The following is a 16,814-nucleotide window of genomic DNA, read 5'->3' as shown; positions in this document are numbered from 1 at the left end:
AAAGCGCCTTTTCCCAGGTCCAGCCTCGGGGATCCCCAGGACCCTCCTCCGCCCCCCCCCCCCCCCTTGAGTTCCCAGGCCTGGGATCTGCAGCACCAAACTCTGCCAGGCGCTGGCGAGGAGTTGGGGGAAGCTGGAGAAGGGACCAACACCTAGCACGCCACCCTCAGCTTCCGGGGCGCGAAGGGACCCGGCGGACAGCAGCCCAGGGAGCGGCGTCGGTTCACCCAGCCAGCAGCAGCCCTTCCGCCCCTCTGCTGGGCACCTCAGTATTCTCTCTTTCGCCTGAGCCTCTCTAGATCTCCGCACCTTTAGCTCAGGGAAGAGACTTCCTCGCGCAGCCGCGCTCAGTCCTTCCTCCGGGATTTTCCTGAGAATCCCCACGAGTTGGCCACGATCCCTTTGGGGGTTTCCTTCCAGCCAGCCCCTAATCCTAGCCTGGTTCTCGGCGCCCGGATCGCCCTTGCGCAGGCCGGGAATCCAAGACCGATTACCGACTGCGGAAGCGGGTCTCGCCTTGTATGTACCCTTACTTCGGAGGCGCACAGGTTTCTTGCAGGGAGGTATCCTGGCCCCCTCCCGACCCCTCCAATCTGGCTTGAGAAACCTGCGCTTGGGATAGAAACACGACCTTTGGCGGGTGGGGGGTGTTTAACCGAAAGCTCTTGAGAGCCACCGGCCGGCTGTTATCTGGAGCTGAAGGCTGCGGTAATCGATGGGTTATTTTTACGCGGTAATAGGGCCCTGTGATTGCTCTATTAACCTTTAGACCTGTCTGAGGGACTCTCCGGCTCGCAGCCCCGCTGCGCTGGGGCCTCTAGGCACTGACGCCGACTCCAAACTCAGGCCTGCCACCCTTCTCGCCCGGCTCGGGGCGGGGTGCTGAGCCCCTGGAAGAGTCATCTCGTCGGAGAAGCCCCGCTGGATTGCTGAGCTCCCCGAGCCCCTGCTAAGTCTCTTAGATTAGTGCGGCGGCGCCGCAGGCTGCAGAGAAATCGGAAAAATCTGAAGGCAGGAGGCCGCAGGGGCTGGGAGCTTCGCCATGAAAGCGTGGACTTTTTGCATAAACACAAAACTGTAGGCAGGAGCCTCACGGACTCCCTGGGCTACTGCGAAGGTGAAAGGGAGGGCGGGTTAGGTCTCCGCGCTCCGCTTGAGGAGGCTCATCCAAGTTTGGTGTCTCTTCCACTTACCCGGGATCTTGGACTACGAGGATCCCCACTGCCCACTATCACCCGGAGCCTTGCAGCCAGCCGGGGCACTCCCCGGTGACCCAGTGCCCCACACCCGAGCCAGGGTCGCTCCCAAGAGGTCACCTTCCCCTGATCAGCCCCGCCCCTCGCCCACCGCGTCCCTAGCCTCGGCTGGAACCCGACCACCAGGAGGCGTGGGGAGGAGGGACGAGGTGGAAGGCAGGGGAGGTCTCATTAATAAAGCTGACCCAGGGCAAAACCGCAAAATCGAATCGACCTCAGGCAGGGCGTGAGGTGGGGTGAAGCCCCGCGCCCAGGCAGAAGCACTTTGGCGTTTTCCGAGGAGATCCCAGAGCCTGGACTTTGCCTGCTGGGGGAGTTTTTTTGAACAGCCCCGCAGCCCGGCGCCCGGTGGAGGTGCAGCCGCCTCGGCGCACCCCCCGCCCCCTTCCCTTGCACGTGACTCCCGCGGGCCAGTCAACGCCGGCGAGCCGGGCGCAGGGGCCAGGGGCTCCGCGCCGCGAGCCGGGGGACTCCGCGGCGGCCGGCAGGGAGGCTGCGGGAGCTCTGCCGCCGCCTAAGCTGCCGCGGCGCCCGGGGGAGCGCGCGCTGGCCTCCAGGAAGCTCGAACCCCGGCAGGTACGGCTTTTCCCATCCCTCTCCCGGCTCTTTCTCCCTAGTCGCGGAACACCGATCTCCTCCGTGCGGGCTTGCCTGGGAGTAGAGAGAGGTAACTAGCGAGTGGAAAGGAGACGTCGGTCATCCCGGGTCCCTAACCTTGCCCAGAGTCGGCTCTCCTTTGGCTTAGCAGTTTCTTTAAAGCTAAGTGAGATTTAGGGGGAAAGTGGAGAGGAATCTTCTACGAGCTTCTGGATTTTTTCTGTATGAACTTGGACGTTTTTAATCCCCGCCCCTCGTGCGGATTTCCCAGCCCTTGTCTGCACCTCGCAGGACTGGGCCTTGGTGGCGATGATGGCCGTGAGAAATCATCCTGACCAACTGACCCGGGACCGGCCGCCCAGCGGCTCGAACACGTAGAGACTCAGACGGAGGACTGTCGCCCATGGGCGACAGAGTGGCGGTGGGAGGCGGCGCAGCTGGGCCTCAGGGCCCCGGGGAGGCGCTCAGAAGTCGGGAATGGCTGCTGAGCGCCCGCTCTTTTTATGCCTCCCAGTCTTCCCATCCGGGGTCCAGGGAACTAAACGCCCCTCACGCAGCTAGCAACCCCACCCACCCACAGTGCTTCTGGATGAGATTAGCTGGGGTTGGGGGGGCGGGTGGTAGGGAAGGGCGGGAACCCGGCGTAGAGCGGTGATGTCCCTCAACTGGCCAGGGCTAGCTACCGCGTCCACGAAATTCTGTCGCTTGACCTTGGGCTGGGGGGTGATCTAGGGGATCAGAGGATGCCCAAGTGGTGAGCTGCCACTAGGCTGAGAGAACGAGGGGCCTTGGGGTTGGTCTCAGAGGGTGGGGAGGGACCCAGGGCTCGTGGGAGTCCGGGCCAGCGCTGCCGGGAAGGTTGGGGAAGCGCCTCGGGGAAGTATTTCCTGTGTTTCTCAGAAAAGGAACTGCAGCCTAGAGCAGGTTAGAGGTTTTAAAAGAGAGAGAGTTTTTATTAGGGTGACGGGGTGGTTCCCACCCACCCTACCCCCCCACTTCTGGATCTTCACGTCCCCCTCAGCGATCAGGTTCATTATTGCCAGAGAGTGTGTGCGTTCGGGAGTGACAGTTTTCTCGGCAGCAGGCCGCGGGGGAAGGCGCCAGCAGAACCGAAGGAGCAGGAGTGACTGTAAATGGACGAGAACGTTAGGGCGCTCTCCATCCTCCCCGCTGGCAGAATTTATCAGAAAAGGGCTGTGCGCTAACTCAGTAAGGAAAAAAAGCATTCCTGTCCGGCCTGTGAATCGGGGTGAACTGGGATGAGTGATCAGGAGGAGAGGGAAAACTGGGCGCAAGTCTGAATCTCCAGAGGCCAGACCTTTTCTGCCATTCTCAGGAGTTCTGTCTGTATCTTCTCTGGGTGGCCTGCGTCGGAGTCTCAATTACAGAAACAAGCAACAGTCTTTTAAAGGGAGCAGTTAATTTCTTGTCTTAACAGAAAGGTCTATGGTGGTATTTTCTCCACCTTCTATTGTTCAGTAATCCAACTCTTAGGTAATGTATCAGCCATTTTAAAAAGGCAGAGAATGCAGTAAAGACAAATGTTAGACTTATGGCATTTTCAGCGTTTACATTTTAAAGCTTGTTAAGTTAGCATCTGTATGTATATTGGAAATTGGATTACAAAATTATAAATCTTCCTTTCCTGCAGCTATGTGAGAAAAGAAATATATAACGTTTGTTTTAGAACTAGGGGGGTATTCCAGAAAATTCAATGAAATAGGTCAACTATTGGATTTTAAAATTAAATACTGAATATTTTATTAAGGTAAACCTGTGTAATTTACTTATTGAAGCCTAGGTATTCCATTAGGTATTAATTTTTTGTGTTCATTTTTGAAGGGGAAAATTGATTTCAGGTCAAATTTTTTAATATCCATCCTCTAACTAAACTTCTTATTGGAAGGAAATGTTCACCAAACCAATAATTTATCAGAGTTTTGAAAGCAAATAATAAACCACTTAAGAGTTAACATATGACTATATAATATAGTGCTATCCTATTATTATTAGTGATGTTATTAATGATGAAAAGCATTATATATTATATTAGAAATTCAATTTCCAGAACTTTTACTGGAATAAAGATGACCATTTATTATAGTACATAATACATCAGAAGCACTTTCTTTTGATACATTAGAAATTTTTAATAGTAATAATAGCCAAGTATATAGAATTTATAATCCTCACAGTGACCCTACCAGATAATTACCTTTAATATATGAATTTTTGCAAATGAAGAAACTGAAGCCTGGGGGTTAAGTAATATGTCTACAGTCATTCATTTAGTAAGTGGCAGAGCCTGGATTTAGTACATAATTCAGTTAATAACTCTATAAGTTTGCTATTGCAATAAAAAAAATTGTTAAGAGTACCTGCATTTTCTTAAGGAGAAAAGTGGGCATGGACTGGACAAACTTAAACTCTGGAGTCCTTCAGATTTTGTCCCCCACCTCTTTTAATTGTACTTTGATCTTAGAGGAGTTTTAAAACTTTTGGATGCTTCAGTTCTGCCTTTTGTAAAATGAGGAGAGAAACTTCTGCTTAGTGGACTTGTAAAGAAAATGACCTGGAACCAAGCAGGTGCTTCAGAACGTAGCATGCTTGGTTTTTATCAGAAAAATTGCCTGGTGAAATCAAACACAGGATGCAAGGAAACAATCAAGTCCTACAAACTGTTTCTGTCCCCCAAGCAGTCTCATTGGTGTTCTGATTCCATACGTGGCTGGACCTGTGATTCCATGTGCAAAACCCACTCAATGAATTGGAGATCCAGTGAGTTCTATAGTTCTGTAAAGCGACTGTACATTTCTCTCACTTTTCTCATCTTAATATCCAGTCTGCAAAATCTCCAAAATAAAACTATTTGTAAGAAACGTGTATCTTGTCTAATTTGATATCCACATTGTATAGTTGTATAGATAAGAGTTCACAAGCCTTTTCACTGAGATTTACCAGACGCTGTGTTCATTTATAAATATTTAGAATCTGCCTCTAGTTTAAAAGCAAAAAAAAAAAAAAAAACCCAAACAAACAAAAAAGATTGCAAACAAAATTTTCTTAGGTTGCTGTTTTTTTTTTTTTTTTTTTTTTAATAAAGTTTGTCCCTGTCTTCCACGGGCAATCTAAAGTTCTTTCACAGTCAGGATCAGTTGGGGATAGGTGGGGGAGAAAGGAGTTGGGGAGAGATTTCTTAGATTTCTAGGCTCTTCGTGGAAACCCGAAACCCTTGGTCTTTTAAAATACTGTGACAAGAATATGCTAGAAATAAGGTAAAATAAAAGTCCTTCCTGACAAGCAACACAAAAAAGAAAAACGCTGGTCGAGATCACAACCAGTAATTTACACGTCCAATAACCGCAGAGCCCTACGCCTCTAAGGCGCCCCTCCCCGAGGCTTCCTTGCAGCAGTCACACCCCACGGGCCTCTGCAGATCAGCTTTCCGAGGAGCTGGGCCCCTGAGAGTGGCGATTTTGTTTGTAGGGCGAGAGAATCAACCAAGCTTAGGGGAAATAGGCCCTGAAAGCACTGGATGACCTTGTTTCCCTCTGTCGTTCCTTCTTTAGACGCGGCTACATCTCGGAGGAAAGGAGCCGGCCCGGGCCTCAGCCTTGGAGCCAGCCTACCGCACCCTGTGCACCAGGCCGGGGTTTTCTGACGACCGGCTGGCCCGCGTCACCCTGCAGGACTCCGCGCCCCGGCGCCATCCCGCGCCTTCGGATCCTCTAGGACCTTTAGTGGACTCGCCCCCCACCCCTCAACTCCACCACCAAGGGGAACAACCACAAATTCAATTTGGGATTTTCCTGAGTAAACCAGAACCTCAGTCTTTTTGCTCAACGCTGGATTTAATATGTATATATTTTTGAAGGATTTGTGTGTTTTTTTTTAACCTTTGATTTTTGATCTTCGGGTTTTTTGACAGCCCCTCCCCTGTACGTTATTCGTTTTTTGTTTTTAATTTTTGTGTTACTATTTTCTCTATCCGCATTACTCCTTGGCCTGAGGACTCGGACGCTGCGAGCACGCGCGTGGCGATGTACCAGAGCCTGGCCATGGCCGCCAACCACGGCCCCCCTCCCGGGCCCTACGAGGCGGGCGGCCCGGGTGCCTTCATGCACGGCGCGGGCGCCGCGTCCTCGCCTGTCTACGTGCCCACGCCGCGGGTGCCCTCCTCGGTGCTCGGCCTGTCCTACCTCCAGGGCGGAGGCGGGGGCGCGGCCTCCGGGGCCGCCTCTGGCGGCAGCTCGGGAGCCGCGCCGTCGGGAGCAGGGCCCGGGACGCAGCAGGGCAGCCCGGGCTGGAGCCAGGCGGGAGCCGAGGGAGCCGCCTACACCCCGCCGCCCGTGTCGCCGCGCTTCTCCTTCCCGGGCACCACTGGGTCCCTGGCTGCCGCCGCCGCCGCCGCCGCGGCCCGGGAAGCCGCGGCCTACAGCAGTGGCAGCGGGGCTGCCGGCGCGGGCCTGGCGGGCCGCGAGCAGTACGGGCGAGCCGGCTTCGCGGGCTCCTACTCCAGCCCCTACCCCGCCTACATGGCCGACGTGGGCGCGTCCTGGGCCGCGGCCGCCGCCGCCTCCGCCGGACCCTTCGACAGCCCGGTCCTGCACAGCCTGCCCGGCCGAGCCAACCCCGCGGCGCGACACCCCAATCTCGGTGAGTGCTGCATGCCGCGCGAGTACCCGGGGCCGGAACAGAAGCAGCCCTGAGCCCTGTTTGGGGCATTTAATTTTTCACAAATATATGGGGGTGGGGGCAGAAGGTAGAAGGGATGCGTGAATTTCCAAGGAAAGCAGACTGGGATACCGAGCCAGGCGGCCAGGGTGATGATGGCGGTGAAGGTCACAGCTCCAAGGAGCCCAGATTCAGTGAGATTGGGCCTGCCCTCTACATCCTTTCCCGAGCGGGAGAGACGACTGCAGGATGGCAGGGGCTGGGGGAGCCCTCCGCGCGGCCCCAGACGTAGGATGCGTCTGGGCCGCCGTGCACCCAGGCAGCGCCCATTTTTGGGTGACTGGGGAGGCCACCGGGCGCCCATGGTGTACAGCGCCGAGACCACGGGGTTTCTGCTCCCACCGCCTCTCAGTCCTCCGCAGGGCACTCATTCCATGGTTTGGGCCCAACATCTTCTGGCTCCATGTGGCGGCTCAGTTAGAGGATCCCTCTGGGCCGTAAATTTTCCTGTTGAGTATCTCACACCGGGAACAAATGAGGGACCCTAGCAATGGAGAGGGCTTCCCTGGTGGCTCAGACAGTAAAGAATCTGCCTGCAATGAGGAAGACCTGGGTTCGATCCCTGGGTTGGGAAGATACCCTGCAGGAGGGCATGGCAAGCCACTTCAGTATTCTTGCCTGGAGAACCCTCATGGACAGAGGAGCCTGGCCGGCTACCATCCATGGGGTCCTAAAGAGTCAGACAGGACTGAGCGACTAAGCACAGCAATGGAGATGGGTTGAATTGGGACCAGTGCCAGGGGTGTGTCTCTGGGTCGTATCTCAGGGCCAGAGTGTATTGTGACCTTGGCTGGTCGGCCAGACCGAGGTGCCCAGGGCTGCGTTAGAAGCACTCCCCAGATGGGTGTCCTGGCAGACAGGGAGCTAGGCATAGGAAGTCCTGGCACACAGGTGCTTCTTTATAATGCCCACCTGTGGAGACTGTGACGCAGGTCCGCGTGTTCAGCCTCCTCCTGTCCCTAGCGCTGGGGTTAGAAGTTACAATTGTAACAGGCACAATGTTGTAGTTCCTTTGAACGTCAGACCTGAGAAGGACAGCATGCGTGTGCCCCTTGGCCTGATTTACAGATGAACAAAATGAAGTCCCAGGAAGGTCTTCCGTGCTGAGAGGAAAAGGAAGTGGCACCACGAATTCAGAATTCAAATGTCCTTTGGTCCTGTGGAATTTCAGGCAGGGACAGAATCGGGTTTGGATGGAAGTGGCTTTAGAGGAGGAGGGGAAGCCCAGACTTGAGAAATAAAGTTAACATTTATTGACTGCCTACTAAGTGCTAAATCCTTTCGCACTTTGAAGAGGAAAGCTTTGTCCCTCCCTGGTTTCCAGTCTCGGGCTGGCTCCAAGAAGGATCCTGGCTTTGAAGGTTTTTAAATTATTCTCTGGCCCTGGGTGGCCTAGGAAGGTCCTTAGGGGTGTCGGACCAAATACACATCTTAGGTAAACTGATTAACCGTGCATGTGGCGCCCAGTTTCCCCCTCCCCCTCATCGGGGAGCCAGACGGCAGCCCCCCCAACCCCAGGGAGGAGGACCCCCCTCCCCCAGGCTGCTAGCCTCTGGGAGGACCTTGAGAGATAGCTGGACAGCATCTCCATACAATGGCAGTTGGAGGTGGGAGTACTAGGGGTGGGGCCCTCAGGCCTCCCATTCTTGGAACTCTCCTGAGTTCTCTCTAGAACTCACTCTAGAACTTCCATTTTAAAATAGGAATTGTTCAGAGTTTTACTTCTTTTAACTTGGGAGTGGGCTGGAGAGATTGCTTCCTAAACTCCTGTAATCCTGGACTGAGAATTTGGTGTTAGAGGAAGAAAGAGAAGTCTGAAATCCAAAGATGGGGGACAGTTTGTGGTCATGAGAGTTACAGTCGCAGCAATGTTAAAAGAAAATAAAAGTACCGTTTGAGAAGTGTACTCAGTGAGTATTTAGATTAAAAAACATAACCCCTACCAAGCAGGAGGGTATTGGAGTCAGTAAAGTTTCCCACATTCCAGTGTCAGCAAGCTGACCTTTAAGGATGGCATCCTTTCTGAGAAGTGTGCTCTGTTCTGTGTCCTCCTGGTTCAGCAAGTCCCACCTGAAGACAGCCGTTGGGTCTGGCCAAGCCGTCGGATTTTCTCTTCTGTGCACAGCCAAGTGTTTTAAGTGGTCAAGTTATGAAAGGTTCCATGTTATCTATGTGAAGGGAGGAGGCATGTTGAATTTGTTGGCATTCACGTCTCCAGTATGTTCTCCAGTGGCACTTATATCAAAGCCAGTTAAAAGCAGCATATGTACATGTGCTTTTTATATGTTCCTCCCATCACATGAGCCCTCTTGTAAATGCCTCATAGCTTTATCAAGGACCATCACTGGCATGTTAACTGATGCTGAGTGGTAGAAGGATTAAGACTGATTCTATATTTTTTGAGAGCTTGCTGTGTGGAATGAACACCAGGTCCTAAGACCCACTGAAGGGCTTCCCTGGTAGCCCAGCCACAAAGAACCTGTCTGCCAATGAAGGAGATACAGGTTCAATCCCTGGGTGGAAAAGATCCCCTGGAGAAGGGAATGGCAACCCACTCCAGTATTCTCGCCGGGGAAATCCAATGGACAGAGGAGCCTGGTGGACAGCAGCAGCGCCTAAGACCCAGTACGGTGTGGGGGTGTGGCAAAAGCAAACCTAGATCCAGGTGCCCCTGTGATCTTGGGCGAGGTACTTACCTCTCTAAATCTCCTCTCTTTTTCCGTAAAATGAGATGATTGTAACTACTTTTAATGTTGTCTTAAAGTAGAAAAATACTGTAATGTCTGTGAAGTACTTGGCTCTGGCATCTCAGAAATGATGGCTATTTTATTAAACAGTCACTCGCTATCATGCAGAGTGACCAGTTCTGATTTTCTAAAGACTGGGGTTTTGTTTTTTTTTTTAGGATTGGTAATGTTTCATGCTAAACCTAGAAGAGGCCCCAACAAATGGGGATGGTTGATCACCCTAAAGACACAAGAAGGCCAGTGAGTGACTCAGCAGGGAGCTATGGCCATGAACTGATAGTAGACGAGAGATGACAGACGTGTGCCTCCCTTCTGTCTAGGAACCTGGAAACCTTCACCAGGGTGGTACTGTCTGCACTTGGCACTGAAGGGTAAATAGAACTTTACCAGAAGTGCCTGCAATTTGAAAAAAAAAAAGATTAAGAAAACATATGCCCTCATCTATAAGTCACATAGCCTGGTACCATGAAATAATACAACCCAGTTTGGTTTTTGTTTAAATAATATATTTGTCACTATAGGTAAAACCACACAGACTAACTCACCCTTCACTCAGAAACTGTTTTTAATTTCAGTGAGGAGAAAGAAGCAAATACTTTTATTTTCTATGAATTATTAAGCATTAATATTAACAATAGTTCACATCTTGCCAGAGTTCTTTTTTTTTTTGGTTATTGGAATAAGGGAAAACCCAAAGTAATAAAAGCAAACAAGGGCCTTTGTAGAGCTCTGGACTTCAGGTGGATGGAATTACTCTGCCTTGACTGCATGTATATAAACGTTAATTCATTCCAAGTTCAATATGTGCGTGACACACCATTGAGTTCGTGAATTAGGCTGCACTAATGGAATTATGTGACCTTACTGAGGCCAGGTACAGAGTATCACTCATGTTTAAGTGCCTGGCAGAGGCTGGGCACTTAGCAAATATTTCAGTGGAAATCCAAGAGGGAGTTGCCACAGTCCTCTGCCCAGGACAAACCACACACTTGGGCTGCTGAAGAGGCCAACTTCAGCAGAGAGAGGGACTGTGTACAGATATCTAAAATGCAAGAGTCTATGGCCTTTAAGAACTTCTCTGGTGGTCCAGTGGTTCAGACTCTGAACTTCCACTGCAGAGGGCATAGGTTTGATCCCTGGTCGGGGAATAAGATCCCACACGCCACACAACATGGCCAAAAGGTTTAAAACAAAAAATCTGTGGCCTTTAAACGTGTTGTTCCATGTGAGCAGATACTAGGCTTGAGAAGAACACTTTCACACATGAGACTGTAGTTGTTGAAATGGAATGTGGGCGCTGAAAGTTCTTAAGGATACACTGCGTGACCATCTGCCAGTGGAGCTGTGTTCAAGGGCTCGGGTCCACGGAGGTGTGCGTGTGAGTTAGCTATGCAGGATGATATAGCTGTCTCCTTGTGGAGAACACAGCTGGTAAGTAGGCATATCCATTTGTCAGAACTCATGGACATGTACCAATAGAATGGGAGCACTGAGAATTCCCTGGTGGTCCAGTGGTTAGGACCCCATACTTTCACTGCCAGAGTGTGGCTTCAGTCCCTGGTCGGGGAACTAAGATCCTGCAAGCTGTGAGGCCTTGGATGAAAAATTAAATAAAAGGGAGTATATAAAATAAACAAAATTGCCAAAAATAAATAAAAGGGAGTATATAAAATAAACAAAATTGCCAAAAATAAATGGGAGTATTTTATTGTGTGTACATTACACCACAATAAAGTTGATTTTTTTACCAATTAATGCTTGTAAATACTTAAGGCTGAAAAGGAAACTGGAAATTATATGTAAATATATCTTAAAGAAAATAACATTATGATAGATGTTACTGGAAAGCTATGGAAATATATTTTATGATGAAATAATTCTTTTGTGTAATAGAAAAACAAGGGATTATATTTTTAAAGGAGCTCAACAATTTAGAATCATTTTAAGGGTTGATTAAAAAAAATAACAGTACAACAAAATGCATGTATAACAGTGTTAACCAGAGGTTTCTTTGAAAGCTTTGTCTTATTCGCTGTATTCTAAGAGTTTGTTCATGGTGTAGGTTGGTGAGTTCCACAAACCTACAGCATAAACAAACTTTTAGAATCTTTTGGTAACTGCTTATCAACAAAGCCAGTTGCTTTCTGAGCCAGTTCATTTATGTAGGGAACTTTGTAAGATAGACTCGTGAGTAGCTTGTTTGGCTAGAGAATGATTCGTCAGTCTTTGAGAAACCAAAGTTGTTTAACTTTCCGGTTACCACCCCAAGTAGGTCAGTCGGAGCTGGGGCTGGACTGCGGTGCTGGCTTGAGAACCAATTAAATGGGGAAGGTGTGTGGGGGGAGCCAGGGGTGTGTCACTGCTTCTAGTACGATTTGTCACCTGCCCAATTGTGTCCCACCGAAAGGTCAAGCCACATTTGCTAGGTACTTTCTAAGCACTCAGGTAGAGTGATGCACGGGAGATGGTTTTAGATAACACTTTCTTTGGTATCCCTCCCTATTTTTTTTTTTTTTTTTTTACCTTAAATGAGCTAAGAAAACAAACATACTCTGAGATGGGGAAATAGGAACTCTGATACCTGTGGATGGAAGTGAAAATTGGAACAACCTTTGTGGAGAGCCCTTTGTGATGTCTGACAAATTACAAAACTGATACCCTTGACCTGGAAATTTAACTTCTAGGAATTGATTCTGCAAATATAAGGGCCTATGTTAGTTGCAGCGCTGTTTGTCATTGGAAATAATTATTCCAACCACAATTGGAAATAATCTAAATGTGCATTATTAGGCGACTGTTTGCTTACATATGGTGCATACAAACAATAGGAGATCTTGTCAGCGTAAAAAGTTAGGAAGTTAAAAAAAAATTAACACTGTTTAGAAAAAAAAGAATTTATATTCTTTGAATATGCAAAAAGCTCTCCAGAAAAAGTTAGAAAGTTCATTATGCAGTGAACTTAGAATAAGCTTGGAATCCTCTCCAAGACGTGTATAAGTGCAGGATGTATGTGTATTTGTATTTTTTAAAAAAAGGACAAGAAAAGATTATGTACGTTTGAAAATGTTTAATTTCTCTGTGGAACTGTTCACAAGGAATTTGTAACAATGCTTGCCCGATGGGATGGGATGGTGGGGGGTGAGGGGAAAAGGACTTTCACCATATATGCTTGGGAACTTTTTGAGTTTTTAACCATCTTAACCGTTTTTCATTGTCATTTTTGTACTTCTTTATTAAGTCATTAAATAACAAGAAAATACATTTGACATCCAGGGAGGTTAAAGTGAAAGTTTATTTGTTTTGTTTTTTACCATTTTGTTGTTGTTCAGTGGCTAAGTCACATCTCTTTTCGACACCATGGACTACAGCACACCAGGCTCCTCTATCGTCCACTATCTCCCCAAATTTTCTCAAATTCATGTGCATTGAGTCGGTGATGCTATCTAACCATCTCATTCTCTGTCACCCTTTCTCCTCATGCCCTCAGTCTTTCCCAGCATCAGGGTCTTTTCCAATGAGTCGGCTCTTCACATCAGGTGGTCAAAGTATTGGAGCTTCAGCTTCAGCAACAGTCCTTCCAATGAATATTCAGAGTTGATTTCCTTTACTATCTGAACCATTTTTAAGTGTACAGTTCAGCAGTGTTGTTGTGTGTGAATGCTCAGTCATGTCCAACTCTTTGTGACCCCATGGACTTCAACCCACCAGGCAAGAATACTAGAGTGAATTGCCATGTCTTCCTCCAGGGGATCTTCAGAACCCAGGTATTGAACCCGCATCTCCTACATTGACGGGCGGATTCTTTACCACTGAGCCACCTGGAAAGCCTAAGTTGTTTTTAGATTGTTGTAAAACAGATTTTCAGAATTTTTTTTGTCTTGCAAAACTGAAACTCTATACCCAGTAAACAGCAACTCCAAATTTCAAACTCCCTACCAGCCCTTGGTCACTGCCTTTCTGTCTCCATGATTTTGACTACTTTAGATCCCTCATGTAAGTGGAAATCAAACAGTATTCATCTTTGTGTGACTGGCTGATTTCACTTATGGTCTTCCTGGTGGCTCAGCGGTAAAGAATCCACCTGTAATGCAGGAGATGCGGGTTCTATCCCTGGAGAAGGGAATGGCTACCCACTCCAGTATTCTTGCCTGGAAAATCCCATGGCAGGTTACAGAATCCATGGGATCACAAAGAGCTGAACCCTGAGTAACTAACAGCAAAAACAAGGGCACGTCCTCCACTTTCACCCACGCTGTAGCCTGTGATATAATTTCCTTTCTTTTTAACGCTGAACAACATTCCCTTGTATGTACTACGTTTTGTTTTTCATCTGTCAGGGACACAAGTTGTCTCCTCCTCTTGACTGGTGAATAGTGGTGCTGTGGATATGGGTATACACGTGGAACCTTTTTACTTTTGAGTCATATAACTGTATTACCAGTTTAAAAAAACATGAAACTGGTTAAAATTTTAAAGACACATAAGTATTCGTTAATTAACTTCCTGAAAGTCTCCCTTCTTTCAAAAAAAAATAGGGTTCTATATTTAGAGTTTATGGATGCACAGGAAAAGCACTTTAAAACATAAATTGTTGTTTATTGAATGTGGCTTTTGATTTTTGCTTATCCAACAGGTGATTGCTTTACTGAGGGGTTCAAAAACCCTTATCCGACCCTCAGTAATGTCTTCTGGAAGCAGATCTCAGTCCGAAATTGTCAGATGCCACTCCCCGCCCCCCACAACTGACATGACTTCCTGAGATGCCCTCACTGGTGCATACACTGGCCACCATTCTTGGTGTGGGTACTTTCACTCAGATTATATTGGGGCTAGAACCAGAAAAACTAATAACCCAGGGCAGTGATGGGATTGTGTTAGAAAACCAAATTACCTTCCAGGGCAAGGTAAGTCAGTCTTTTAACCACTTCTTTTCAGCCTGTCCTTTTAAGACCTTTAAGGTGTTCTGGACTTAGAGCTGAAGCAGGTTGCAAATATCGCTGCTTCTGTTTGCTTAATAAAGAAAAAGGACCCCTGGTTTTTTCCATTGCTTTGCTCTAGAAGTGGGCAGTTCTTCCAGGTCCCGGGATACTGCTGTTTTAAGATCTTGAAGGGGCCCTTTTTGACATCCGAAAGTATTTGTCTGCTGGTGACTTCTTTGACCTGCAGTCCTGCGTAAGTTGCTGGTGATAAGTCTCTCTCATGGCTTGGAAAGTATCACTCTGTTACATTGCCCTGCCATGGCCCATGAAGTGGTCTCAGGTAACACTCTTCAGGCAGGATTATTTAAATGTTTTATTGGCTAATAAAACTATTCTTCTGTGTAGAGCTGTTCTTCTGTTTCCTTCTAAAGAAGGTAAAGGAAGATAATATGAATGGGGTTATAATAGTAACCTCTGAAGTATTTTAATTTATACAAAAGAAGTTTACAAGTTTGGGTACATTAATGTTTGAAAACCAGCTAACAACACTTTAGGGATAGGAACCTTTATCTTGTAATACACACACACATACAATGCCTGTATCATGCATATGGGGCTTCCCTTGTAGCTCAGCTGGTAAAGAATCCGCCTGTAATGAAGGAGACCCTGGTTCAATCCCTGGGTTGGGAAGATCCCCTGGAAGCAGACATGGCACCCCACTCCAGTATTCTTGTCTGGAGAATCCTCATGCACAGAGGAGCCTGGCAGGCTACAGTCCATGGGGTTGCAAAGAGTTGGACATGATTGAGTGACTAAGCACAGCACACAGCACATCGTTCGAATATGCAAGTAAGCTGAATCCATTCCGTGAGGAAGTTGTCAGGTGAGAGGGACTTGAAAGTTCTTCTTGAGAATTAGATACTGTGATCTCCATTTTGCAGAAGAGGAAACTGGTGCTCAGAAAGATTAACCTGTCCGGGTTCTCTCTGGTAGCCAACAGTAGGTCCGACTTAGAACCCAGGTAAGTCTCAATTTCCAGGAATACACTTTCTCCCCGTTTGCCACCCTTTCACTTGCCCTAGTTTAAGGGCACTCATCCTTTCAAATCCTGAAGGTCTGTCGTGGTCAAAGGTCTCAGGTCAACTTCAGGCATGTGTATTACTTTGTTCTCCGCCTGCTCTCTCTCCCCACTGTGGTTTCTCTTCTGTGTTTTCCTGTTTCCTACCAATGTCTCGCCCTCTCCCTTTGATGCTGCAGAACTCGCTGTGCCACGAGTCCCTGCCTCACAGAAGCGTCCTTTCAGCATCCCGATTTGGGGGTGTAGAGAATTAAAAGAGAGATTGCCCAGAATTGAGACCCTCCAAACTAGAAAATTCTTATTCCTGGGGACTGTTGGCTACAGAAGAAGGGCAAAACCATATGCCTCTCACAAAAATCCTTTTCTAGAGTTTTCTGTATTACCTTTTCTTTGTATTCTCTTTATTGCCTTTTCTTTGAAGGTCAGAGCTGAGAAAGAAAGAGGGGAATCACAGTAATTATATTGTTTAGTGAACATGTGAATAGACGCCTGGATCAAGATAGTGGATAAAACCCTAGGCTGGAAAAGCCCATGGACTTGGTCTGAGCTGATCACAGAAGCCATCAGTAGAAGCTTTCTCGTTTCTGGCAGGGGGCCTAGGGTTTTATCTATTACTGCTCTGTAATCAGAACTGAGCCAGGATATTCAAGCCTCTTATCTGAATGAAGGGAATTGGGTTTTCTGGCCTTCAGTACTTTGCAAGAGCCCTCGAATTGCCTTCATGTCTTTAAATAATCTTTTTTTTTCTGCCAAAGACAGACAGGTAACCCATTCCATTTGGTTCACGCTTTGCAAGTGGAATGAACACAGAACGTAAGGCTGTCACTCTGTATTGAATCGTCATAGACTGACTTTATTTTTGGAGGATGAGAAATCAAGGAGTTCCCATCAGAATTTGGTGGGAAGTTTTGAGGATTATTAAGCTACAGGCTTTGAGATTCCTTGGTCACAGATCCAGTTTTGCTTCTTAAAATTGAATTTGGTCCTTAACATATTTTTTTGATCTTCCTTTTTTGCTTCCTAGTTTAAATCTCTATTTCTACTTCTAGAAATGCAGTCAGACTTTATCAGCGCCATTCAGTATTGATCGATAGCAACTGGTGAGCAGGTTAATTATAATCGCAGAATAAACGCTGAAGTCTCAAAGTTCACCACTTTTGCAGTGTTTCCAAACCCCTCGGGGACCATGCCAAGAGACTCTCATTGACACATTCAGAGCAGGTGTGGGAGTTTGAACCCAGGCAGACAATCCGATCTGATTCAAGACAACCCAATTTGGCTTCTTATCTGCAGCTTTTCCTATCTTATGATGTCTGTCATTTCAGATTTAAAAAACAGTTCAGTCAACTGAGCTGGGAAATGGCAAGTTACATTTTCTTCTGATAAAAGTTTTCAAGTTGCTGTTTTATCAGATTGGGTTGAAGTTGTATGTGTTTCTGTCAAGGTCTGCAATGACCTTTTCAGATATTTTATCAGGTATTAG

At 47.8% G+C, this 16,814-nt stretch overlaps 1 protein-coding gene across 3 annotated transcripts in view; it reads left to right on the top strand.

The window, feature by feature from the left end:
• GATA4 (GATA binding protein 4) overlaps positions 1-16,814 on the top strand; it is a 78,851-nt gene that overhangs the window by 24,910 nt on the left and 37,127 nt on the right. For 2 of the 3 annotated variants that reach the window (XM_019965800.2, XM_019965799.2), the window contains exons 1-2: positions 1,676-1,832; positions 5,423-6,509. In XM_019965800.2, coding sequence (XP_019821359.2) covers positions 5,894-6,509 — 616 coding nt within the window. In that variant the 5' untranslated portion in view covers positions 1,676-1,832; positions 5,423-5,893. Of the gene's footprint in view, positions 1-1,675; positions 1,833-5,422; positions 6,510-16,814 lie in introns of those variants that run through there. The other variant, XM_070794397.1, reaches the window with a different exon arrangement.

Source organism: Bos indicus, chromosome 8 (genome assembly GCF_029378745.1).
Source record: "Bos indicus isolate NIAB-ARS_2022 breed Sahiwal x Tharparkar chromosome 8, NIAB-ARS_B.indTharparkar_mat_pri_1.0, whole genome shotgun sequence".
Taxonomy (NCBI): Eukaryota; Metazoa; Chordata; class Mammalia; order Artiodactyla; family Bovidae; genus Bos; species Bos indicus.
The sequence above is the reverse complement of the archived record's forward strand: the minus strand, read 5'-3'. Positions and strand labels throughout refer to the sequence as shown.